We start from the raw sequence: 25289 nt of genomic DNA, 5'->3' as shown, positions 1-25289 counted from the left end.
ACCTTCCTGCAGAATGTGGCCAGGAACTTTGGAGGAGCTCCATGCCGTCTCCTTGGGATTACAGGTCATTCCAGTCAAACATTCTCCGGCACTTACATTCAAAATAAGATTCATTATATACCAATTATTCCTGGGAAATGTGGCAGGGAACAAAATGTCCAAACCCTCTTTTAGTTATCACGCTCAGACGTGACTTTGACTGCATGCGGCTCTCTGTGCTGTTACTCCGGTTCAGTGTTGGATTGGCACTCAATGGAATCACATTACATGGCATGAACATCACTGTGCAAACCTGAGCTTGGGTGCAAGTGCCAGCTTCATCAATCCCCACTCCCTCAAAACTCTACCACCCAGTGGTGCCAGGGATGATCTACAGGAATGAGCTGAGAGGCTGCTGCTGCTTTCAACCTCTGCCAGTACAGCTCTGCCCCTGCCAGTTGTGGGCCATCTCATCCTGTTGAGGTATTGTAAGTTCACTGATGGTGACAGTGCAGTGGCCCAACATCAAGACCACACATCCTGATACAAACTTAACAGGTATCCAGGGGTTATGTACCTTACCACCTTCCATGAACAGTTGTTGCTGCCCATGCAGGTTGGCATTTGAAACTCTCCTTGTATCATTCCCATACAGAATCTCCCACACTCTAAATGCTCATTGCCTGGTTCTCACCTGCTCTAGTTAACCTACGCTTAATGGTTTGCCCAGTTCAGAGCAATAGGATTCCACCTTTGTCAGGGCAGAATTACTTGTAAACCTACTTGTACTGAGTGCTTGTCACACGCACGGTCGTGTCGTGATCTTACCTTGATCCCACATCATCTCTTTCTATCCCCCCAGGCCCTGTGGATTCAGGAAGAATCAATGACTCACCCATTCCTGCTGCAACTGGTGTTTCGGGGGGATGGGAGAAGAGGGGTGAATGGATGTCCATTCCACTAGTTTTATCCTCTCTCACACTGTCTCCAGACATCCTTCCAGGGCCTGGTCATCAAACCTCAATGTTCGCTGCTTTGTATTCTCCATTACGCAGCAAAATGAGAAAGTTGGCAGCTGCCCCAGGATCACTGAGCTGCTGCAGCCCTTTAAGTAGCTTATTGGCGCGGTTAGCAGTTGCTGGCATTGCTGCTTGATTGTGCGCTGCACTGTCTGTGTGGGCATTATAGCGCATGCTTTTTTGCAGTTCTCAAGGGCAGTTAAATTCCTGGCTAATGAGTGTACTCAGCAAGCTGAACCAATGCTCAGGCAAAACAAGGCAAAAATTCATTTGAAAATAATGACAGTGGTGATCACATTCATTAATTTTAGCTACAACTGCCTGTTACTAAAAAGGATGGTGCAGAACCTGTTGCTAAGGAAGATGTCAGAGCATCTGTTGCTAAGGAGGATGACGCAGTACCCGTTGCTATGAAGGATGGTATGGTACCTGTTGTTTGTTGAAGCTGTTTGCGCACTGCTCAAATTGTTCATCTTTTGTTTCCATGGTTTTGCCAATTTTCTGGAGAACCTGAAGGAGAAAAGTAAAGTTTGGTTCAGCACCCCCGACAGTTTAGACAGTGTCGAGACTCGGCTGGGCCTAAAGAATCTCTCACTTTAGTTGAACCTACTCTCAACATAATTTGAACAGTTACTGCAGCAGATTTCCCTACCCTCTCCCTGCACCTGCTCCCCTCCGCCCGCCCTCTGGCCCCGCACTGAAAAGAATATTGAGATTTCCTGTGCCCGGCCAATACTGCAATCCTGGCATGATTGCGTGCCAGCAGACGGGGCAAGAGAGCCAGGAGTGGCTGCACGACAGGCCTGAGAGTCGGACTTTCTGGGTGCCGATGAAGGCTTATTGGAGGTGTTAAGAGCATTGTAAAAATTCTTACCTGTATTCTTTGGCTGCCCCGGGATCCCCATAGACCCTCTGGCTAGTGGAGGATTATGGGCTGGCCACAGCGTCATGTTTTCTGGATGCTCCTGTTTTGGGCCACACAGCCAGCGGTCGTACTAGAGGATGCGTGGGAGGCCAGGAATGGCTCCTTCCACTGCATTTAAATGCCACCATCCACCCACGAAAGCCCCATATAGCCTAGTGAAGCAGGTTTTCACCCCTTTTTGCTGACCCTTGGGAACTTGGCATTCCCGAGGAACAAGGATCAATAAAATGAGCCCTACTATTTCTAAGGACACCTCATTGTTGTTTGCTTTTCTTCCTTCTCTTCAGCCAAGGCTGTGCTAAATACGATTTTCATTGTGTCTTCAACAGCCACGATAATTGTTCTCTTCACCAGCTGATCAGCTCTGAGTAAAGCAACGAAGCTGCTGTACCACTGGCTTAAAAATCATAGAAAGTTGAAGGCACAGAAAAAGGCTACTTGGCCCATTGTGTCTGTGCCAGATAATCCTGCCCCAACTCTCTGGAAGGGGACTTGAACCTGCAGCCTTCGGGCTCAAAGGCAACAGTGCTACCAACTGAGCTACTTTTAACATTCTCAACACACTGCACTCCAGTAGAACTGGAAATTCTCTATTAATTTCAGCTGATGTTAGTTAGATAAGGGAAATATCAATAGAGCTGTATATTAGTTTGACTCAATGGGTAGCGCTCTCATCTCTGAGTCAGAAGATTGTGGGTTCAAGCCCCACTTGAGCACATAATCCAGACCAGCACGCCCCATGCAGTACTAAGGGAGTGCTACACTGTCAGAGGTGCTGTCTTTCAGAGGAAGCATTAAACTGACTCAGGTAGATATACAATGGCACTATTTTAAGAGCTGGTCAACTTTCTTCCATCAGCCAATGCCACCAAAAACTGGAGATTCATTTCATTGTTGTTTGTGGGATCTTACTGTGCATACTATGGAAACCTTGTTAACCTAACATCAGTAGCTACAGCAGGAGACCAATGATGCGGTTACTATGCTTAGATGGGCATTTGGGATTGAACAATAATTGTACACAATACCTTCTGCTCCTCAATTCAGTAAGAGATGGGTCAAAACACAGAATCAAAAGGCAGTGGGATAGGGAGGGAATGAGATTCCAAGCACTGGGCTGACTATAGAGACTCCCGGAATGTAGGACACATTTGAAAATGAGATAAAAAGAGAGATCTGATTCACTGATCAGTATTCCTTTTGAGAATTCCCTTTGATTTTTTCTTTTGGGCGTTGCTCGGAGTAGTGTCCAGGGGATTAATCTTTAATTTCGGGAGACTTCAGGGAAATGGGGGAGGGTTAACTACCCAAATTGTGACCCACAAGAGGAAGTAAAATGGGTTTCTCTTTCAAAAACAGAACTGCCAGGTTAAAAACTATCTCTCAGACACATATAAAGTGAGCTGGAAGGCCCTGTTCACGACCGAACTTCAGTTTCTTAATGACACTGGACTCTCATTGCTCGGAAAAAACAGGCAAAAAAGAGAACAAGTTACAGGAATGAGTACAAGGGGATCCCTGCTGCTCTGCAGGGGCAGTGGAGGGAAGTGTGCTCTGAGGATTGCCGTCATCAGAACCAGTTCAGCAACATTCAAAAGCTCATCAACTGCACTTTTTCAAACAAAGTTTTTTGTTTGGTCTTGAAGAAAGGCTCCCACATACACAATCTGTGGCTTAGAATTTCTCTGACCAACAGCTCTGTGACTCTCACACATTTGAACCCAACTCTTCGGAACATCAACCTCACACACATTTTGCAAGTAGTACTTCCTCCCTGATAGAGAAACACATTCATTCCGGGATGGAAAAAATCTCGCCAGGAGGGACTAGAGTTAGAAAAGTGTTGTTTAATCTCTCCATTTTATACTGAATCCTTGCTGTGAGACATTACTGCTCATGACACAGCTGGACAATGAAAAACTACACCTATCAGGCATACAAATACGGAGTAAAGCTCCCTCTACACTGTCCCATCAAATACTCCCAGGGCAGGTACAGCACGGGGTTAGATACAGAGTAAAGCTCCCTCTACACTGTCTCCATCAAACACTCCCAGGACAGGTACAGTACGGGGTTAGGAAAAAAAACAGGGTCAGATACAGAGTAAAACTCCCTCTACACTGTCCCCATCAAACACTCCCAGGGCAGGTACAGCACGGGGTTAGATACAGAGTAAAGCTCCCTCTACACTGTCCCCATCAAACACTCCCAGGACAGGGACAGCACGGGGTTAGAAAAAAAAACAGGGTTAGATACAGAGTAAAGCTCCCTCTGCACTGTCTCCATCAAACACTCCCAGGACAGGTACAGTACGGGGTTAGGAAAAAAAACAGGGTTAGATACAGAGTAAAACTCCCTCTACACTGTCCCCATCAAACACTCCCAGGACAGGTACAGTACGGGGTTAGGAAAAAAAACAGGGTTAGATACAGAGTAAAACTCCCTCTACACTGTCCCCATCAAACACTCCCAGGGCAGGTACAGCACGGGGTTAGATACAGAGTAAAGCTCCCTCTACACTGTCCCCATCAAACACTCCCAGGACAGGTACAGCACTGGGATTGGCTGGGCAATTTGGAGCACTTCCTGCCAGCAATCAGGGGGAGCAGCTGCACCTGTGCTGCAGCAACTGCAGAGTGGAGACTGGAGACTGGAGACTGGAGACTGGAGTAATTGGAGAAATTGGAGAAAGTGGAGAGAGGTGAATGCAGAGTGGAGAGAAACCATCAAGGAAGGCTGCAATTGTTTTGGAGAGGTGGGTGTCAGGGCACCTGAAGAACTCTTAAGTTTGGACTGTTTGGGGGAGGGAGAAGAGGCCGGAAGACTTGGGTGGGGCTGCCAAATCCGGTAAGGGGGCCCCTGTATTTGTATTGGTGCTTGCACACAGGGAGCTCCCTCCCCACCCCAACTGCCTGCTCAGGATAGCTGGAGTTGCCCGGGTGAAGAAGCCTCCCCCAACTGGAAGACAACAAATAGTTTTGAACTAATTGTGATAAAGGTGCTCCAACTGGCCGTTGGATCCCTTTCATCCTTTCTCTCCCTTCCTCCACTCAGTCGCCTCAGTCACCTATCCTCCCTTTTTCCTTTACCTTCCTACCCCAATCCTCCTCTAATCCCACTCCACTTTGTTTAAAGTTTGTTTGTTTTTTTTTGTTTCAATTGTGTAAATTTGCTTTGTTTCTTGGGGGTGGACGTGGCTCTTAGACCCCATGGCAAGCCCCACTTCGCCGTTGGCGGGGCCTTCCCGTACATATGCTGCCGCAGCTGCTGCAGCTGCACCTGTTGCTCCGTCACCGTTTGCATTAATAACATCGAAGCATGGGGTCAAGAGCTACGTCCACCCGAACATGACGATAGAGGCATGTGTGAAAGCAATGGCCGAGGTTGTCGGCCCTTCGGCCATTGTTGCTGCCTTTAAAATGTACGGGAAGGCAGTGTTATTCCTGAGGACCGAGCGGGCGGTGTCCCTGGCTTTGAACAAGGGACTCACTGTCGGCGGGACCTTTCTGCCAGTGGACCCCCTGGAGGCCACTGTGCAAAGGCTCATTCTATCCAATGTCCCGCCCTTCATTCCTGGTGAGCTCCTCCTTCCCCACCTGCACCATCTGGGGAGGTAAAGACGGGGCTCGCTCCAGTCTCGCTCAGTCTTCGGAAGAACAGCCTCCGGCACGTGTACTCCTTCCACCGCCAACTATTCATGCAGCTGGCGCGGGAGGAGGTCACAGAGGGCCATTTCAATGTTCCAGGGGATGGCTTACCGCATCTTCTGGACCTTGGACGGGGTGCGGTGCCATGTCTGCAAGGGGGTGGGGCATGTTCGTAAGAACTGCCCCAACCTCCCAGCTGCCAACTCCAACTCGGCGGCCCAGGGTGGCGACGCTGCACCTCCTCCCACCCCCACTACACCTCCACCAGATACCATTCAGTCGGTACCGGAGGCTGTGGTTTTCACGGCCTCCGGCAGGGAGGGGGGTAACCGTCCAAGTGGAAGGAAGGCGCGGAGGAGAAATAAATTTCGAGAGACGCGTCCCCTGGACACCGTGACACTACCCGAGTCTGAGCTCAGCACAAAGCCCGATCTCGGGGAGTCAACTTCCCCCAGGGCTGGGCTCAGGCCCAGGGTAAATAAAAAAAAAGAGAGTGCGGAGGCGGAGGCCTCTGATGACATGGAGGTCTCTGAGCCTCCGCACCCAACTGGGAAAAAGTGAAGAAGGCACCCCTCCACAGAGATGACAAGGGGCCCTGAGGCGCAGGGTCCATCTGTTGGAGGGGAGCTGTCTCCTGTTTAGGGTCCCCAGGTTTCCCCTACCGCCACCACCAAGGCTACAAAGTCCGGGCAGGAGCTCCCTATTCCTCAGGATGGAATGGAGGGGGCAACACCTGTACATGTGGCCCCTCCAGGGGAAGCCAGTGGAGCCCTGCTTGTTGTGGGGGAGCCTGGGGACGCCGCCCATTCTGCCACTGCCACTGGGTCGGGTACCCTGAGTAGAGAGCAGGGCGGGGCTCCAAAGGGTCGGCCCTCCCAGCCGGAGTCCACCACCAACCAGGAGACACCCGACCCAGTTATAACCGAGAATGCTGCCCCATCTGCTGGGTCTGTGGGTGCTGGCGGAGCGGGAGATGGCCTCTTCTCTCCGCCTCTGGTCTCGGCTCCGGCTGGATTTCCGGAGTCGGGAACTTCTGTCTCCCCTGGACCACTCATTGGCCTGGGGACGGTGGAGGGGGGTCCTGAACTGCTGGTGCCCACAGGCTCCAGTTTCACAGTAAAACCCAGAGAGGACTCCTCCGCCATCGATCCTGGGGGTGGGATCGTGACGGAGGCGGGACCAGCTGGCGCGGCCGGAACGTCCGCCCCATCGTGTGTGGTGGATGTGTCGGCCGCTGGCGGTGACGACCCGGAGGAGGATGGGGATTCGGTGTGGGGCACGGAGGATGACCTTGATTCCATCGCCAGTGAGGTGGTGGAGTCCCTCGTGCCTCCCACCGAATCTCCTCTCATCCCCACGGCGGAACTCCGGGATTTCCTCGCGGTTTGCAGGGGTTGCCGCAATAAAGTTCAGCTGGCCCTCGACCGTTGGTCGAATCTGGCGCTGATCATCCAGTCCGTCCGTGCCGCCCTTAAGATAGCGGGCAAGCGCGCGGGCATGAAACTGGTTGAGAGGCGCCGTTTTAATGTGTTCCTCAATGGGTTGCTGGGGGAGTGGAGGGCCAGGTGCACTTCCACTCCCTCCTCACAGTGAGGTGTTGGTGACGGGTTTTAAGCACCTTTGACATGAAGATAACCATAGCCAGCCTCAACATCAACAGCAGCAGGGGGTCTCACCGCAGATTTCACAATCTCTCAGTCCTCAGGGAAGGGAGATACGCGGTGAGCTTTCTGCAGGAAACCCACACCGTTCCGGGAGACGAAGCCACCTGGCTCCTGGAGTGGCAGGGTGGGGTCTACATGAGTCACCTCACGCCTATTTCTAGTGGGGTGGCTATCTTGTTGGCCCCGACATTTCAGCCGGAGATCTTGGGGGTCAAGGAGCTAGTGCCGGGCCGCTTGCTCCACCTCGCCGTTCGCCTGGGTAGCGTGCCGCTCCACTTTGTGAACGTGTACGTGCCCAGGCCCGGCGCGTTGCAAGCGCGCTTCTTTGAAGAAGTGTCCGCTCTCTTGAGCTCCATCGATAGCGGCGAGTGCATCATCCTCGGGGGGGATTTTAACTGCACCCTCGAGGTGGGGGATCGTTCCGGTCCCCAGCGCGGCCAAGTGTCGGTGGAGAAGTTGAGGGGACTGATCAGCTCCCTTAACTTGGTGGACGTCTGGCGGAATCTCCATCCCGACTCCAGCGCCTTCACGTGGAGGTCTGGAGGAGGAGGGTCCCGAATCGACCGCCTGTACTTTTCGCAGGCGTACGTCTCCCGCATGTCGGCGGCCTCCATGCAGCTGGTGCCGTGCTCGGACCACCGCCTGGTGTGGGCGGAGTTCACTCCGCACCGCGCGTGGGCGGGGTCCGCATACTGGCACTTTAACAACCGGCTGCTGGAGGACGAGCGATTTCGGGACTCGTTCTGTCGATTCTGGGCCGACTGGAGAAGGAAGCAGGGGGGCTTCCCCTCCTTGAGGCTATGGTGGGATGTGGGCAAGACTCACATCCGCGTCTTCTGTCAGGAGTACGCGAAGGGGTCGACCAAGAGGCGGGAAGCCGAGATCGGGCACCTTGAGAGGGAGGTGCTCGACTTGGAGTCCCGCCTCAGTCATGCCGTCGTGGACCCGGCCCTGTGGCTGGCGTACAAAGAGAAGAAGGGCGCGCTGAGGGACCTGCAACTCATAGGGTCCCGAGGCGCGTACGTGAGGTCGCGGATCCAGATCCTGGAAGATTTGGACTGCGCCTCACCCTTCTTCTACTCGCTGGAAAGATGGCGGGAGGTCCGGAAGCAGCTCGTCGAGCCTCTGGCCGACGACGGATCCTCCATCACGGATCTGGAGGGAATGGACCTCCTGGTCCGTACTTATTACAGTGCGTTGTTCTCTCCGGATCCGTCCAGCGAGGATGCGCGCAGAGTTTTGTGGAAGGACCTGCCGCAGGTCAGCCCGGACGGCGCCGAAGGATTGGAGGCTCCGCTCACGTTGGCGGAGCTGACTGGCGCCCTCCACCAGCTCTCAAGGGGCAAATCCCCAGGGCTGGATGCGTTGACCGTGGAGTTCCTCAGGGCATTCTGGGACGTCCTGGGGGACGATTACGCGTGGGTCCTGGGGGAAAGCCTGGCGACCGGGGAGATGCCCCTCTCGTGGCGCAGGGCGGTCATCGTCCTGCTGCCGAAGAGGGGCGATCTCCGCCTGCTTAAAAACTGGCGCCCGGTCTCCCTCCTCAGCACGGATTATAAGACCTTTGCCCGGGCTATGTCTACCTGCCTGGGCCCTGTGCTGGCTCACATGATCCACCCCGACCAGTCCTACACGGTAACGGGCCGGTCCATCCAGGACAACATCCAGATGGTCCGGGACCTGATCCATCTTTCCCAGAGGACTGGTCAGTCGGTCGCCTTTCTCTCTCTCAATCAGGAGAAGGCGTTCGACAGGGTGGATCACGATTACCTTTTCGGGACTCTGCGCGCTTTCGGACTTGGGCCGCATTTCGTGGCCCGGGTCAGACTTTTATATGCCGCCGCAGAGTGTCTAATCAAGGTTAATGGGTCTTTGACGGCGCCCCTTCGCTTTGGGAGAGGAGTTCGTCAGGGATGCCCCATGTCCGGCCAATTGTATACCATCTGCGTGGAGCCCTTCCTGTGCCTGCGTCGCAGGAGGTTGACGGGATTGGCTCTGCGCGAGCCGACCATGCGGGTCATCCTCTCGGCTTACGCCGACTACGTGCTCCTCGCGGTCACAGATCCCGTTGACTTGCGGAGGATGCGCGACTGCCAGCAGACCTTTTTCTGCCGCGTCCTCCGCGAGGCTCAATTGGGAGAAATGTTCCGGACTCCTGGTGGGCCAGTGGCGGGTGGACTCCCTGCCGGAGGAGATGACACCTTTTGTGTGGAGCACCACGCACCTCCTCTATCTGGGAGTCCACCTTAGCCCCGCTGAGGAAGTCTGGCCGGCAAACTGGCAGGAGTTGGAGGCGAAAGTCACCGCTCGGCTGGGGCGCTGGACAGGACTGCTCCGAGTGCTTTCCTGCAGGGGCCGAGCGTTGGTCATAAACCAACTGGTGGCCTCCATGTTGTGGTACTGGTTGGTGACTTTGGCCCCGCCCCCTGTATTTGCCACCAGGATCCAGAAGAAACTCGTCGATTTCTTCTGGGACAGGAGGAAACACTGGGTCTCTGCCGCGGTCCTGAGTCTCCCGATTGAGGAGGGCGGCCAGTTGCTGGTGTGCGTTCGCACCCAGGCTGCGACTCTCCGCCTTCGGACCCTGCAGAGATAACTGTATGTCGAGCGTCCTCCCAGATGGTGTGCGCTGGCGACGTATTTTTTCCGCCGGTGTCACTGCCTTCAAGACGACACGCAGCTCCCGGTGGAGTCCGTCATCCGCGCTTCTCTGAGGGAGTTGCCTGTCTTTTACCGGGATCTATTCTGAGTCTGGAACATGGTCGCCTCCAGTCAGGGCGCTCCCCCGCCGGCGGAGGTGAGCGCCTCGGCTGTCCATGCGGCCGACTCCGGGGACGGTCCGGCGGGCGGAGGAGTAGCCGAAACCCCCGGGACGCCCCTCACTGCGGGTGGCGAGGGGGCTAGGGAGTGCGGAGCGCTCCTGGCCGAGCTGACCCCCGCTCAGCCGGAACTGCTCATCGGACCCAGGCCCCGAAATGCTTCTCGGGATCCGGTCCCACACAACCCGAGCTGCCTCTCGGGAATGCCCTCCGTGCCATTCCAATCGGCGCGGAGGGGTTTCCTGTACGGGCTGCTCCTGCACACTCTCCACTTCCTCGCCCTCGTCAGCCAGCCGGACACGCCCTGGTGGTCCACGTTGCCATCTGGCGGCGAGGGGAATCCCCGATGGAGGTCTGTCTACGCGGGAGTCTTCCCCCTTTACATCGGGGACCTGGGGTGGAGGGTGTTGCACAGGGCAGTCCCATGCAATAGACTTTTAAGTAGGTTCACGGACTCCCAGGCCGCCTGTACTTTCTGCGGCCTGGACGAGTCCGTGTTCCATGTATATACGGAGTGTGCGAGGTTGCAGCCCCTCTTTGAGTATTTGAAGGGGCTGCTCCTCAAATTCTGGCTGCACTTCAGTCCCACGCTCCTGATCTTTGGGCACCCGGAGCGGAGGGGCATGGGCCGGGAGGAGGATCTCCTCATCGGTCTGCTCCTGGGCCTGGTCAAGGCGGCAATTCACAGGTCCAGGCTACGGGCTGTCGGGGGTTCCGTCCTCCCCGATTGCCTGCCCCACCTCCGCGGTTACGTTCGCGCCCGGGTGTCCCTGGAGAAGGAGCATGCGGTGTCCGCCGGTACGCTCGAGGCCTTCCGCGACCGGTGGGCACCGCAGGGACTGGAGTGCATTGTCGACGCCGAGAATGGCATTTTAATTTGAGATTTGTTTATTTCTGGTTTTAATAAAGTTATTTAAAAAAATATAAGTATGTTTATAAAGGGGGTCTGAGGAATAAAGGCCCCCTCGACATAGAATATATAAAAGGGGCCTGGGGTATAAAGGCCACAAGAAGAAAAGAAAGAAAAAAAAAGAAAAGAGAAAAAAAAACGGTGCTAGACGCAAAGTAAAGCTCCCTCTACACTGTCCCCATCAAACACTCCCAGGACAGATACAGCATGGGGTTAGATACAGAGTAAAGTTCTCTCTGCATGGGTCACAAATCGCTCTCCTTGGATCAAATTCAGTGTTGGATCACAGCTCAATTTCACTGGATCAATGTTAATGCTGGATAACAACTCTGTCTCAATTAATTAACGTCAATAATGGATCATAACTCTTTCTCATTGGATCTAAGTTAGTGATGGATCACAAATTTCTTTCATTGGATCAATATTAGTGATTGATCACAATAGAAAATAATTGGATCAAAGGCAGAGATCGATCACAACTCTCATTGGATCAACGTGTGATTGCAACTCTCTCTCATTGGATCAACGTGTGATTGCAACTCTCTCTCATTGGAGCAACGTTAATTATTCATCACGACTCTCTTTCATTGGATCAATGTTGGTGATCAAAATACTCATTGTATAAATGTCAGTGATAGATGTTATGAACACTGCACTTTGTAACATGATTATGTTTTAAAAACAGTGATTTTTAAAAGTTTCAGGTACAGTCTGAGATGTCAGGTGACCTCACATCCACTCTGCTTAAGAACAAGATAGAAATCTTGGTTACCAGGACAACAGAGAATACAGTTCAAAGATTTTTTGAAAAGCAGAGACAGCAGGGGTATACCACCTGAAGAACAATGGGTTTCAGCTCCCAGACTTTCAGATCATAAACAAGGAGTCAGTGATTCTAAGGATGCAAATGTACCAGGCGGCTACTAACACCTGGGAACAATGGAAGGACCAGGTGACTCCGTGAAACCAGACTTCTGGACTTTGCATATTGGAAAAGGGCAATAAGCTATTGATGTTTGATTCCAGATAAATTTAACAGATTTTCTGAAGGCAGACAGGCTCGACAGAAGACAAGCAGCGGCAGCCTCAGTGCAGGCTGTAAGAAAGGAAGACAAAAAGCGGTGGAAGCCACAAGAGAGAGAGAGGGGGCTTGGAAGCCAGATACAGTGAAAGGCTGCAAAGACTTGAACCTGTTTTGAGGTTTGAGGGGAAGTAAAAGCCCAACAGGATTACCAGGAATGACTTTACTCACGGACAAAAGGTTGAAAGTGCTCGGAGAAGTAATCGAAGAGGACATCGACTTTGAGAAAGGTCTGGGAGATGCAACCCATTGCAACTGGGAGGAGTCTGGGACTTTTAACCACATAGATTTCACCATCAAAGAGGACTGTGTAATGTATAAGTGTGGTGTGAGGTTTGCAAGTATTTTCATAAGGAAAGAAAATGCCTTTCTTTGTAATTTGGGCTATCAGCTACTTACAAAGTACTGCGTAGTTAATGGGGATTTCTTTTAGTTTAGTTGTTATAATAAAAGTCTTAAATGTGTAATCTCATTATGTAATTCTTTAAATTGATCTGGGAGTTCATATCTCATATTTTAACATTAACAGCCACACTGAGGTCCTAACAATTCTCACTGGATCAGCGGTAGTGATTAATCACAACTTAGTGTCATTGGATTACTGTTAGTGATTGATCACAGCTTTCTCATTAGATCAATGTCAGTGATTGATCACAACTCTGTCTCATTGTATCAATACTAGTGATTGATCAAAAATCCCTCACATTGGATTAATGATTGTTATTGAATACAACTCTCACTCACTGGGTTGTAGCTCTCTGAGTTGATGGATACAGTGATTATGTAAGAAAGAGCGATCACTGCCCATATTTAGGAGAATTAAATCGTACACCAATTTCATGAGCCATAACATGATATAAGCGTTTCCAAGTTGGCCTGGAAGCCAATGGGAAACATAATGTTAATAACAGGGATAGGACTCTACAGGTGCGGAACTTCTCAGAGAGATTCAGATAAACAGATTGTTCCATTGTGGAGGACTTTCAGGCAGCGTTTGCAAATGAAAGATTGTAATATACCTCACAGGGGGCTTCTGGGTTAAGCTCAAGGTGTGTAGAAGTGACAGTGTATGTCTGTCCAAGTAATCAGCTCTGTCAGGTCGGTTAAATGAGACTGAATTGCTGGGGGAACATTAGCACAGGGCGTGTAAAAGCGATAGGTATTGACCAGCAGCATTGTCACTTCATGCATATTCATTTATGAGTTTCTGCTGAATACATTTATTAAAGGTCACATTTGAGTTGCCCTGACGCAATAAATATATTAAAGTTATTGACCATCGCCTTTCCCCCACCCTGGAAACTGTGGGCACTGCAACTAACCTTCAGAATGCTTATTATTGAATAAAACTGGCAGATACCATTCAGTTTGTGAGGACACATGGGTCAGAGACTTGAATAAAATAGGAACACCAGTTGGATAAAGCTTGCACTAAATCCCACTGTTTCCAACACCCTTTGAAGACTATTCCATTCAACACAGTCAAAAGACGTTTTGGCATCATGAGAAATTGACAAGGTGGAGTTATTCAAAGTACAAGGGTCCTGAATAGTGCTGAGGAAGCATCAAACCTCCCTAATTTTTTTCTTCCTTTCAAGAGGCAGTTTAGAACCTTAACATTGAGCAAGGTAATTTTCCACTCAGATATGAAGCCAATTATTAGGTTTAAAGGTTGTGTACAAGGGACTATAGACCTGTCATTACATTCCCTGCTATGAGATAAATCACAGAAGGTCTTCAGGACAACCAACACACCAATAAACAAGTAAATGACTCCTAAAGGAAATAGCAAAACTGGTGGCATCTCAAGGGCTTTTTAAAGCTAGTCAGAAAGATCTGTCCATCATCAAAGGCTTGGGATAGTATTTGAAACCTTTGTTAATCTAAAGTTGGAGTGCTCTAGTTTCCTCAGTATAGAATAATGTCTGGGTTAAACTGACAGAAATGGCACAGGGTCCTGTGGATGCAAGTAGGAATGTATGTCTCTCTAAGTGTATAATCCTTGACCAGACATTGGGATCAGACATTAATTTTGTGCTTTGCATGTGGCCCCTCAGATGAGGAAGATTAGTGAATGGCATTGGTTAGCAGTATTCATACTTCATGGGGATTCACAGCATACATCTAATGAAGAATGAGTCATGTCTGCGGTCACTGAAATAGAACCATTGGAACATTGGAACAGGGCAGGAGTTCGCCATTCAGCACAATAAGCCTGCTTCATCATTCAATTAGATCATAGCTGATCTGTACCTCAACTACATTTATCTGCCTTAGCACCGGATCCCATAATCCAGTTAGCGAACAACAATCTATCCATCTCAGTCTTGAAAGGTCCAATTCTCCCTCAGCACCTATGCTCTTTTGGGGGAGAGATTTCCAGATTCCCGCTACACTTTGCATGAAAAAGTGCTTTCTGATTTTGCTCCTGAATGGCTTCGCTCTAATTTTCAGATTATGTCCCACGTTCTTGATTCCCCCACCAGTGGAAATAGTTTCTCGATATCTACCCCATGGAATCCTTTTGCTAATTTTAAACACATGACTTAGGTGCTGTCGAGAGAGCCTTGGTGAGTTGCTGCAGTGTATCTTGTATATGGTGCACATTGCAGACACAGTGTGCCGGTGGTGGAGGGAGTGAATGTTTAAGGTGGTATATGGGGTGCCAATCAAGCGTCATGATGTACTGTGCATGGTCACACACCAACTGCACATTGATGGAATGGTTGCCCTTGCAGTTCTTGTACCTCTCCCCATTGAGAGTCCTGTAGAACCACGTGCATGCAGTTGATATTTCCCTCTACCATTGGAACTCCCACCATCCTGGCAAAGCCATGTGTCCTGCACATCCTGCTTCTCTCTGCTTAGAGAGGACATGATGATCTCAGCCCCCCTCACATACAGGACCTCTGTCACCTTCCAGATGCAATGATGGATGGCATACTGCGAGATGTTCACTATGCCACCTCCTCCCACCTGAATTGATCCAGTCACATACAAGATTGGAGCAATGGTGACCTATATAGCCATGGGCAACATTGTCTTCACCCTGGTGTGAGGCTGCTGGTCCTGTTGAAGGAGGTGGCACGATTTTGTGACTGCCTCCTTTGGTGAATCTCAGGCACCTTCGGCATTGCTTCTGGGTGAGGTGGAAGTATGGGAAGTGCTCTCTGAAAAGCCATGGGGGGGGGGGGGGGGCAGGGCTTTCTGTGGAGAGCTCTCCTCCTCCTCCTCCCTCTTCTCACAGTTCCCCACTCTGAAGCCTCTGCTCCATTTCTTGGCCATGTTGCAGAGGCAGAGGAGACTGCAACTACAGCCCCCAACTCCTCTTGTTGACTTGGCATGTACGGGTGACCAGATCCTCTGCCTTCCCTGAATGGATGCACCAGCTCACCACAACACCACCAAAAACACTCCACGGTACTTCCACAAACTTTGCTACAGCAGAAGTAAGTCAAAAGCACCTCACCTGCACGTTGGACGGCTGGACCTTTAAATAGTGTTAGTTGGCGGGTGGGGGTGATCCCTCCTGCACTTGAACGCCTGTTCAGCTGTGAGTGATTAGCACTGGCATTCACTGGACCGGTGTGGTCTAAGTTTCAAAAATGTGCATCAAACGGCTGATTGATGTCACTATCTGAACACTCCTGCCGCTTCAGGTGCCCTTATGGTACGCCTGGGCTGGCATCCTTCACAGCTAAGGGAACTGTACAGACCACACCAAAGGTGTGCATCTGCACCAGTGTCGCCATGGAGTCCAATTTCACGGCCATGAAGTCATAACATCATACAGCACAGAATAGAGTCATAGAGAGATACAGCACTGAAACAGGCCCTTCGGCCCACCAAGTCTGTGCTGACCAACAACCACCCATTTATACTAATCCTACATTAATCCCATATTCCTACCATTCTCCTACCACCTACCTACACTGGGGGCAATTTATAATGGCCAATTTACCTATCAACCGACAAGTCTTTGGCTGCAGGAAGAAACCGGAGCACCCGGCGGAAACCCACGCAGTCACAGGGAGAACTTACAAACTCCACAAAGGCAGTACCCAGAACCAAACCCGGGTTGCTGGAGCTGTGAGGCTGCAGTGCTAACCACTGCGCCACTGTGCCGCCCAGAAGGTCAGTTTCTCCCCATCTACTCTATCAACACCCCTCATGATCTTGAATACCCCTATTAAATCTGCCCTAACCTTTCCAGGGAGAACATTCCCTGCTTCTTGAGTCTCTCCACATAACTGAAGTCCCCCATCCCTGGCATCATTTTGGTAAATGTCCTCCCCACCCTTTTCAAGGCCTTTACATCCTCCCTGAAGTGTGGTGCTCAGGATTGGACACAACAGATGAGGCCGAACTAACTGATCCGTCAATGCTCCTTTATAGGAATGTTGATGACCCCTTCCGTCATTTTGCTGATGACTGACAATAGACTGATGAGGCAGTATTTTGTGGGTTGGATTTGTCCTTTTTGCAGACAGGACATACCTGGGCAATTTTCCACATGTAGGCAAGTGTCATAGCTGTACTGATACAGCTTGGCTAGGGATATAGCTAGTTCTGGAGCATAAGTAGGAGTAAATCTGGAGGGTAGGCGGTGGCGAAGTGGTATTATCACTGGACTCATAACCCAGAGATCCAGGGTATTCCTCTGGGGACATGGGTTCGAATCCCACCACAGCAGAAGGTGGAATTTGAATTTAATTAATAAATCTGGAATTAAAACTGGTCTAATGATGGCCATGAAACCATTGTCAATTGTTGTAAAAACCCATCTGGTTCACTAATGTCCTTTAAGGAAGGAAATCTGCTGTCCTTACCTGGTCTGGCCGACATGTGACTCCAGACCCACAGCAATGTGGTTAACTCTTACGTGCCCTCTTAAATGGCCTCGCAAGCCACTCAGTTGTACCTAACCGGACGGAGCACCCGGCATCGACCTAGGCACCGGAAACGACAACGACACACCCAGCCCTGTCGACCCTACAAAATCCTCCTTACTAACATCTGGGGGCTTGTGCCAAAGTTGGGAGAGCTTTCCAACAGACTAGTCAAGCAACAGCCTGACATAGTCAATCTCACGGAATCATACCTGACAGACAATGTCCCAGACACTGCCATCACCATCCCCAGGTACGTCCTGTCCCACCGGCAGGACAGACCCAGCAGAGGTGGTGGGACAGTGGTCTACAGTAGGGAGGGAGTTGCCCTGGGAATCCTCAACATCGACTCTGGACCCCATGAAGTCTCATGGTATCAGGTCAAACATGGGCAAGGTAACCTCCGACTGATTACCACCTACCGCCCTCCCTCAGCTGATGACTCAGTACTCCTCCATGTTGAACACCACTTGGAGGAAGCACTGAGGGTGGCAAGGGCACAAAATGTACTCTGGGTAGGGGACTTCAATGTCCATCACCAAGAGTGCCACGGTAGCACCACTACTGAGCGAGCTGGCCGAGTCCCAAAGGACATAGCTGCTTGACTGGGTCTGCGGCAGGTGGTGGGGGAACCAACACGAGGGAAGAACATACTCGACCTCGTCCTCACCAATCTGCCTGCTGCAGATGCATCTGTCCATGATTGTATTGGTAGGAGTGACCACCACACAGTCCTTGTGGAGACGAAGTCCCGCCTTCACATTGAGGATACCCTCCATCGTGTTGTGTGGCACTATCACCGTGCTGAATGGGATAGATTTCGAACAGATCTAGCAGTGCAAAACTGGGCATCCATGAGGCGCTGTGGGCCATCAGCAGCAGCAGAATTGTACTCAACCACAATCTGTAACCTCATGGCCCGGCATATCCCCCACTCTACCATTACCAACAAGCCAGGAGACCAACCCTGGTTCAATGAAGAGTGCAGGAGGGCATGCCAGGAGCAGCACCAGGCATACCTCAAAATGAGGTGTCAACCTGGTGAAGCTACAACCCAGGACTACTTGCATGCCAAACTGCGTAAGCAGCATGTGATAGACTGAGCTAAGCAAACCCATAACCAACGGATCAGATCTAAGCTCTGCAGTCCTGCCACATCCAGCTGAGAATGGTGATGGACAATTAAACAACTAATTGGAGGAGGTAGCTCCACAAATATCCCCATCCTCAATGATGGAGGAGCCCAGCACATCAGTGCGAAAGAGAAGGCTGAAGCATTTGCAACAATCTTCAGCCAGAAGTGCCGTGTTGATGATCCATCTCGGCCTCCTCCTGAAGTCCCCAGCATCACAGATGCCAGACTTCAGCCAATTCGATTCACTCCGCGCGATATCAAGAAACGACTGAAGGCACTGGATACTGCAAAGACTATGGGCCTTGACAATATTCCAGCAATAGTACTGAAGACCTGTGCTCCAGAACTTGCCGTGCCCCTAGCCTAGCTGTTCCAGTACAGCTACAACACTGGCATCTACCCTGCAATGTGGAAAATTGCCCAGGTGTGTCCTGTACACAAAAAGCAGGACAAATCCAACCCGGCCAACTACCGCCCCATTAGCCTACTGCCAATCATCAGTAAAGTGATGGAAGGTGTCATCAACAGTGCCATCAAGCGCCACTTGCTTAGCAATAACCTGCTCAATGACGCTCAGTTTGGGGTCCGCCAGGGCCACTCAGCTCCTGACCTCATTGCTGCCTTGGTTCAAACATGGAAAAAAGAGATGAACTCAAGAGGTGAGGTGAGAGTGACTGCCCTTGACATCAAGGCAGCATTTGACCGAGTATGGCATCAAGGAGTCCGAGCAAAACTGAGGTCAATGGGAATCAGGGGGAAAACCCTCCGCTGGCTGGAGTCATACCAAGCGCAAAGGAAAATGGTTGTGGTTGTTGGAAGTCAATCTTCTGAGCTCCAGGACATCACTGCAGGAGTTCCTCAGGGTAGTGTCCTAGGCCCAACCATCTTCAGCTGCTTCATCAATGACCTTCCTTCAATCATAAGGTCAGAAGTGGGAATGTTCGCTGATGATTGCACAATGTTCAGCACCATTCGTGACTCCTCAAATACTGAAACAGTCCGTGTAGAAATGCAGCAAGACCTGGACAATATCCAGGCTTGGGCAGATAAGTGGCAAGTAACATTCGCACCACACAAGTGCCAGGCAAACAAGAGAGAATCTAACCATCTCCCCTTGACATTCAATGGCATTACCATCACTGAATGCCCCACTATCAACATGCTGGAGGTTACCATTGACCAGAAACTGAACTGGAGTAGCCATATAAATACTGTGGCTACAAGAGCAGGTCAGAGGCTAGGAGTCCTGAGGTGAGTAACTCACCTCCTGACTCCTCAAAGCCTGTCCACCATCTACAAGGCACAAGTCAGGAGTATGATGGAATACTCTCCACTTGCCTGGATGGGTGCAGCTCCGACAACACTGAAGAAGCTCGACACCATCCAGGACAAAGCAGCCCACTTGATTGGCACACCATCTACCACCTTCAACATTCACTCCCTCCACCACCGACGCACAGTGGCAGCAGTGTGTACCATCTACAAGATGCACTGCAGCAATGCACCAAGGCTCCTCAGACAGCACCTTCCAAACCCGCGACCTCTACCAACTAGAAGGACAAGGGCAGAAAATACATGGGAACACCACCACCTGCAAGTTCCCCTCCAAGTCACACACCATCCTGACTTGGAACTATATCGCCGTTCCTTCACTATCGCTGGGTCAAAATCCTGGAACTCCCTTCCTAACAGCACTGTGGGTGTACCTACCCCACATGGACTGCAGTGGTTCAAGAAGGCAGCTCACCACCACCTTCTCAAGGGCAATTAGGGATGGGCAATAAATGCTGGCCTGGCCAGCAACGCCCACATCCCATGAATGAATTTTAAAAAAAATAAGTCATAGAATCATAGAGTCCTAGAGTTATTAAGAGCAAGACTACACCTTCTACTGGCAGGGTAGGGATCCTGAAGAACCAAGACAGCATAGAGTGAGCTTCGCCATCAGAAACTCTTTGCTCAGCATGATCGAGCCACCTTCGAATAGCTCGGAACACATACAGTCCAACCGACTGCTCACTGCCTCTGGTCCAGTACACCTACTCAGCATCTATGCTCCAACCCTCTGCTCCTCACATGAAGTTAAAGACCAGTTCTACGAGGAACTCCATAATATCATTAGCAGCATTCCTAATACCGAACATTTGTTCCTGCTGGGGGACTTTAACGCCAGGGTTGGGGCCGACCATGACTCATGGCCTACCTGCCTTGGGCACTATGGCATTGGAAGGATGAATGAGAATGGACAGAGACTGCTGGAATTGTGTACCTATCACTCCAAGCAGAAGGGCCGCCCACACATCAACACTGACAGAATTTCTTATCCACAGCTGTTACATAAGTTTCTAAATTCACTTGAAAAAGCCCTGCAAAACACTCCTACAGGGGATGCAGAGACCAAGTGGGCCCACATCAGAGATGCCATCTATGACTCAGCAATGACCACCTTTGGCAAACGTGAGAAGTAGAATGCAGACTGGTTTCAATCTCACTTTGAAGAGCTGGAACGTGTCATAGCCACTAAGCGCACTGCACTGTTGAACTACAGGAAAGCCCCCAGCGAGTTAACATCCGTAGCACTTAAAGCAGCCAGAAGCGCTGCACAAAGAACAGCCCGGCACTGTGCAAATGACTACTGGCAACACCTATGCAGTCATATTCAGCTGGCCTCTGACACTGGAAACATCAGAGGAATGTATGATGGCATTAAGAGAGGTTTTGGGCCAACCATCAAGAAGATCGCCCCCCTCAAATCTAAATCAGGGGACACAATCACTGACCAACGCAAGCAAATGGACCGCTGGGTGGAGACTACCTAGAACTGTACTCCAGGGAAAATGTTGTCACTGAGATCGCCCTCAATGCAGCCCAGTCTCTGCCAGTCATGGATGAGCTGGACGAACAGCCAACAAAATCGGAACTCAGTGATGCCATTGATTCCCTAGCCAGTGGAAAAGCCCCTGGAAAGGATGGCATTACCCCTGAAATAATCAAGAGTGCCAAGCCTGCTATACTTTCAGCACTCCATGAACTGCTTTGCCTGTGCTGGGATAAGGGAGCAGTACCACAGGACATGCACGATGCCAATATCATCACCCTCTATAAAAACAAGGGTGCCCGTGGTGACTGCAACAACTACCGTGGAATCTCCCTGCTCAGCATAGTGGGGAAAGTCTTCACTCAAGTTGTTTTAAACAGACTCCAGAAGCTGGCTGAGCATGTCTACCCTGAGGCACAGTGTGGCTTTCGAGCAGAGAGATCCACCATTGACATGCTGTTCTCCCTTCGCCAGCTACAGGAGAAATGCCGTGAACAACAGATGCCCCTCTACGTTGCTTTCATTGATCTCACCAAAGCCTTTGACCTCGTCAGCAGACGTGGTCTCTTCAGACTACTAGAAAACATCGGATGTCCACCAAAGCTACTAAGTATCATCACCTCATTCCATGACAATATGAAAGGCACAATTCAGCATAGTGGCACCTCATCAGAGCCCTTTCCTATCCTGAGTGGTGTGAAACAGGGCTGTGTTCTTGCACCTACACTGTTTGGGATCTTCTTCTCCCTGCTGCTCTCACATGCGTTCAAGTCTTCAGAAGAAGGAATTTTCCTCCACACAAGATCAGGTGGCAGGTTGTTCAACCTTGTCCGTCTAAGGGCGAAGACCAAAGTACGGAAAGTCCTCATCAGGGAACACCTCTTTGCTGACGATGCTGCATTAACATCCCACACAGAACAGTGTCTGCAGAGACTCATCGACAGGATTGCGGCTGCCTGCAACTAATTGGGCCTAACCATTAGCCCCATGAAAACGAACATCATGGGACAGGATGTCAGAAATGCTCCATCCATCAATATTGGCAACCACGCTCTGGAAGTGGTTCAAGAGTTCACCTACCTAGGCTCAACTATCACCAGTAACCTGTCTCTAGATGCAGAAATCAACAAGTGTATGGGAAAGGCTCCCACTGCTATGTCCAGACTGGCCAAGAGAGTGTGGGAAAATGGCGCACTGACACGGAACACAAAAGTCCGAGTGTATCAAGCCTGTGTCCTCAGTACCTTGCTCTATGGCAGTGAGGCCTGGACAATGTATGTCAGCCAAGAGCGACGTCTCAACTCATTCCATGTTCGCTGTCTCCGGAGAATCCTTCGCATCAGGTGGCAGGACCGTATCTCCAACACAGAAGTCCTCGAGGCGGCCAACATCCCCAGCATATACACCCTACTGAGCCAGCGGCGCTTGAGATGGCTTGGCCATGTGAGCCGCATGGAAGATGGCAGGATCCCCAAAGACACATTGTACAGCGAGCTCGCCACTGGTATCAGACCCACTGGCCATTCATGTCTCTGCTTTAAAGACATCTGAAAATGCGACATGAAGTCCTGTGACATTGACCACAAGTTGTGGGAGTCATTTGCCAGCGATCGCCAGAGCTGGCGGGCGTCCATAAAGGTGGGGCTAAAGAGTGGCGAGTCGAAGAGACTTAGCTGTCGGCAGGAAAAAAAGACAGAAGCACAAGGAGAGAGCCAACTGTGTAACAGCCCCGACAACCAATTTTATCTGCAGCACCTGTGGAAGAGTCTGTCACTCTAGAATTGGCCTTGATAACCACTCCAGGCGCTGCTTCACAAACCACTGACCACCTCCAGGCGCTTATCCATTGTCTCTCGAGATAAGGAGGCCAAAGAGCAGACCAGACCAGAGTTATTAAGGCATAGAAGGAAGCCATTCGGCCCATCAAGTCCATGCTGACTCTCTGTAGAGCAATCCAGTCAGTCCCATTCTGTCCCCATAGTCCTGCAAGTTTATTTCTCTCAAGTGCCCATCTAATTTCCTTTTGAAATCATTCATCGTCTCCACTTCCACCACCCTCATAGGTGGCAAGTTCCAGGTCATTACCACTCGCTGCATAAAGAAGTTCTTCCTCACATTTCCGCTGCATCTCTTGCCCAAAACCTTAAATCAATGTTCCCTAATCCTTGTACCATCAGCTAATGTGAACAGTTCTCCCTTGTCTACCTTATCTATATCTGTCATAATCTTGTACACCTCTATCCAATCTCCCCTCAATCTCCTTTGCTCCAAGGAGAACAACCCCAGCTTCTCCAATTTAACCTTGTCACTAAAATCCCTCATCCCTGGAACCATTCTGGTAAATCTCCTCTGCACCCTCTCAGGAACCCTCACATCCTTCCGAAAGTGTGGTGACCAGAACTGGACAAAATATTCTAGTTGTAGCCTAACCAGAGCTTTATAAAGGTTCAGCATAACTTCCCTGCTTTTGTGTTCAATACTTCCATATATGAAGCCCAAGATCCCATATGCTTCGCTAACTACTCTCTCAATATGTCCTCCCACCTTCAAAGATCTATGCACATGAACCCCCAGGTTACTTAGTCCATGTACACTCTTTAGAACTGCACCATTAAGTCTATATTGCCTCTCCCTATCCCTTCTCCCAAAATGCATCACCTTATATCTCCCTGTATTAAATTTCATCTGCCACTTGTCTGCCCATTCTGCTAGCTCATCTATGTCTTATTGCAGTCAATTGCTACCACACTCACTGTTTGCCGCACCTCCAAGTTTTGTATCATTGGCAAATTTTGAAATTTTTCTCTGTATTCCAAGATCCAAGTCAAAGAACAAAGAACAAAGAACAGTACAGCACAGGAACAGGCCATTCGGGCCTACAAGCCTGTGCCGATGTTGATGCCTGCCGAAACTAACACCTTCTGCACTTTCGGGGCCCATATCCCTCTATTCCCATCCCATTCATGTATTTGTCAAGGTGCCTCTTAAACGTTGCTATTGTACCTGCTTCCACCACCTCCCCCGGCAGCAAGTTCCAGACACTCACCACGCTCTGTGTAAAGAACTTGCCTCGCACATCCCCTCTAAACTTTGCCCCTCGAACCTTAAACCTATGTCCCCGAGTAACTGACTCTTCCACCCTGGGAAAAAGCTTCTGATTATCCACTCTGTCCATGCCGCTCATTACTTTGTAAACCTTTATCATGTCGCCCCTCCACCTCCGTCGTTCCAGTGAAAACAATCAGAGTTTTTCCAACCTCTCCTCATAGCTAATGCCCTCCAGACCAGGCAACATCCTGGTAAAACTCTTCTGCACCCTCTCCAAAGCCCCCACATCCTTCTTTTATATATATATATCAAAAAAGCAGTGGTCCCAGCACTGACCCTTGAGGAACACCACTGTCTTTCATCTTCCAGTCTGAAAAACAACCATTTACCACAACTCACTGTTTTGTATCCATAAGCCAATTTTTTATCCAAGCTGACACTGACCGTCCTATTCCACAAGCCTCAATTTTGTTAACTAGCCCTTTATGTGGTACATAAAATGCTGCCTTGATGTCAAAGGCAGTCACTCTCACCTCAGCTCTGGAATTCAGCTCTTTTGTTTATGTTTGGACAAAGGCTGTGATAAGGTCTGGAGCCGAGTGGTTCTGGCAGAACCCAAACTGAGCTTCGGTGAGAAGGTTATTGCTGAGTAAGTGCCACTTGATAGCACTGTGGCCAACACCTTCCATCACTTTGCTGATGATTGAGAGTGGACTTCTTCTTCTTTGGCCTCCTTGTCTCGAGAGACAATGGGTAAGCGCCTGGAGGTGGTCAGTGGATTGTGAAGCAGCGCCTGGAGTGGCTATCGAGTGACAGACTCTTCCACAGGTGCTGCAGATAAAGTTGGTTACCGGGGCTGTTACACAGTTGGCTCTCTCCTTGCGCTTCTGTCTTTTTTCCTGCCAACTGCTAAGTCTCTTCGACTCGCCACTCTTTAGCCCCGCTTTTATGGCTGCCTGCCAGCTCTGGCGATCACTGGCAACTGACTCCCACGACTTGCGATCAATGTCACAGGACTTCATGTCGCATTTGCAGACATCTTTAAAGTGGAGACATGGGCAGCCGGTGGGTCTGATACCAGTGACGAACTCGCTGTACAATGTGTCTTTGGGGACCCTGCCATCTTCCATGCGGCTCACATGGCCAAGCCATCTCAAGCGCCGCTGGCTCAGTGGTGTGTATAAGCTGGGGATGTTGGCTGCCTCGAGGACTTCTGTGTTGGAGATATGGTCCTGCCACCTGATGCCAAGGATTCTCCGGAGGCAGCAAAGATGGAATGAATTGAGACGTCGCTCTTGGCTGACATACGTTGTCCAGGCCTCGCTGCCGTAGATCAAGCTACTGAGGACACAGGC

The 25289-nt window shown here is 50.5% G+C and overlaps 1 protein-coding gene across 3 annotated transcripts in view; it reads right to left on the bottom strand.

The window, feature by feature from the left end:
• The window catches only part of LOC137358728 (bridging integrator 2-like), a 194983-nt gene that overhangs the window by 157397 nt on the left and 12297 nt on the right, over nt 1-25289 (bottom strand). For 2 of the 3 annotated variants that reach the window (XM_068024988.1, XM_068024990.1), the window contains exon 2: nt 1428-1508. The exons of the other annotated variant lie outside the window; for it this stretch is intronic. In XM_068024988.1, coding sequence (XP_067881089.1) covers nt 1428-1508 — 81 coding nt within the window. The remainder of the gene's footprint in view (nt 1-1427; nt 1509-25289) is intronic. 3 annotated transcript variants of the gene reach the window in all.

Source organism: Heterodontus francisci, chromosome X, assembly GCF_036365525.1.
Source record: "Heterodontus francisci isolate sHetFra1 chromosome X, sHetFra1.hap1, whole genome shotgun sequence".
Lineage (NCBI taxonomy): Eukaryota > Metazoa > Chordata > Chondrichthyes > Heterodontiformes > Heterodontidae > Heterodontus > Heterodontus francisci.
Note: the sequence above shows the minus strand (reverse complement) of the source record. Positions and strands in the feature narration are given on the sequence as shown.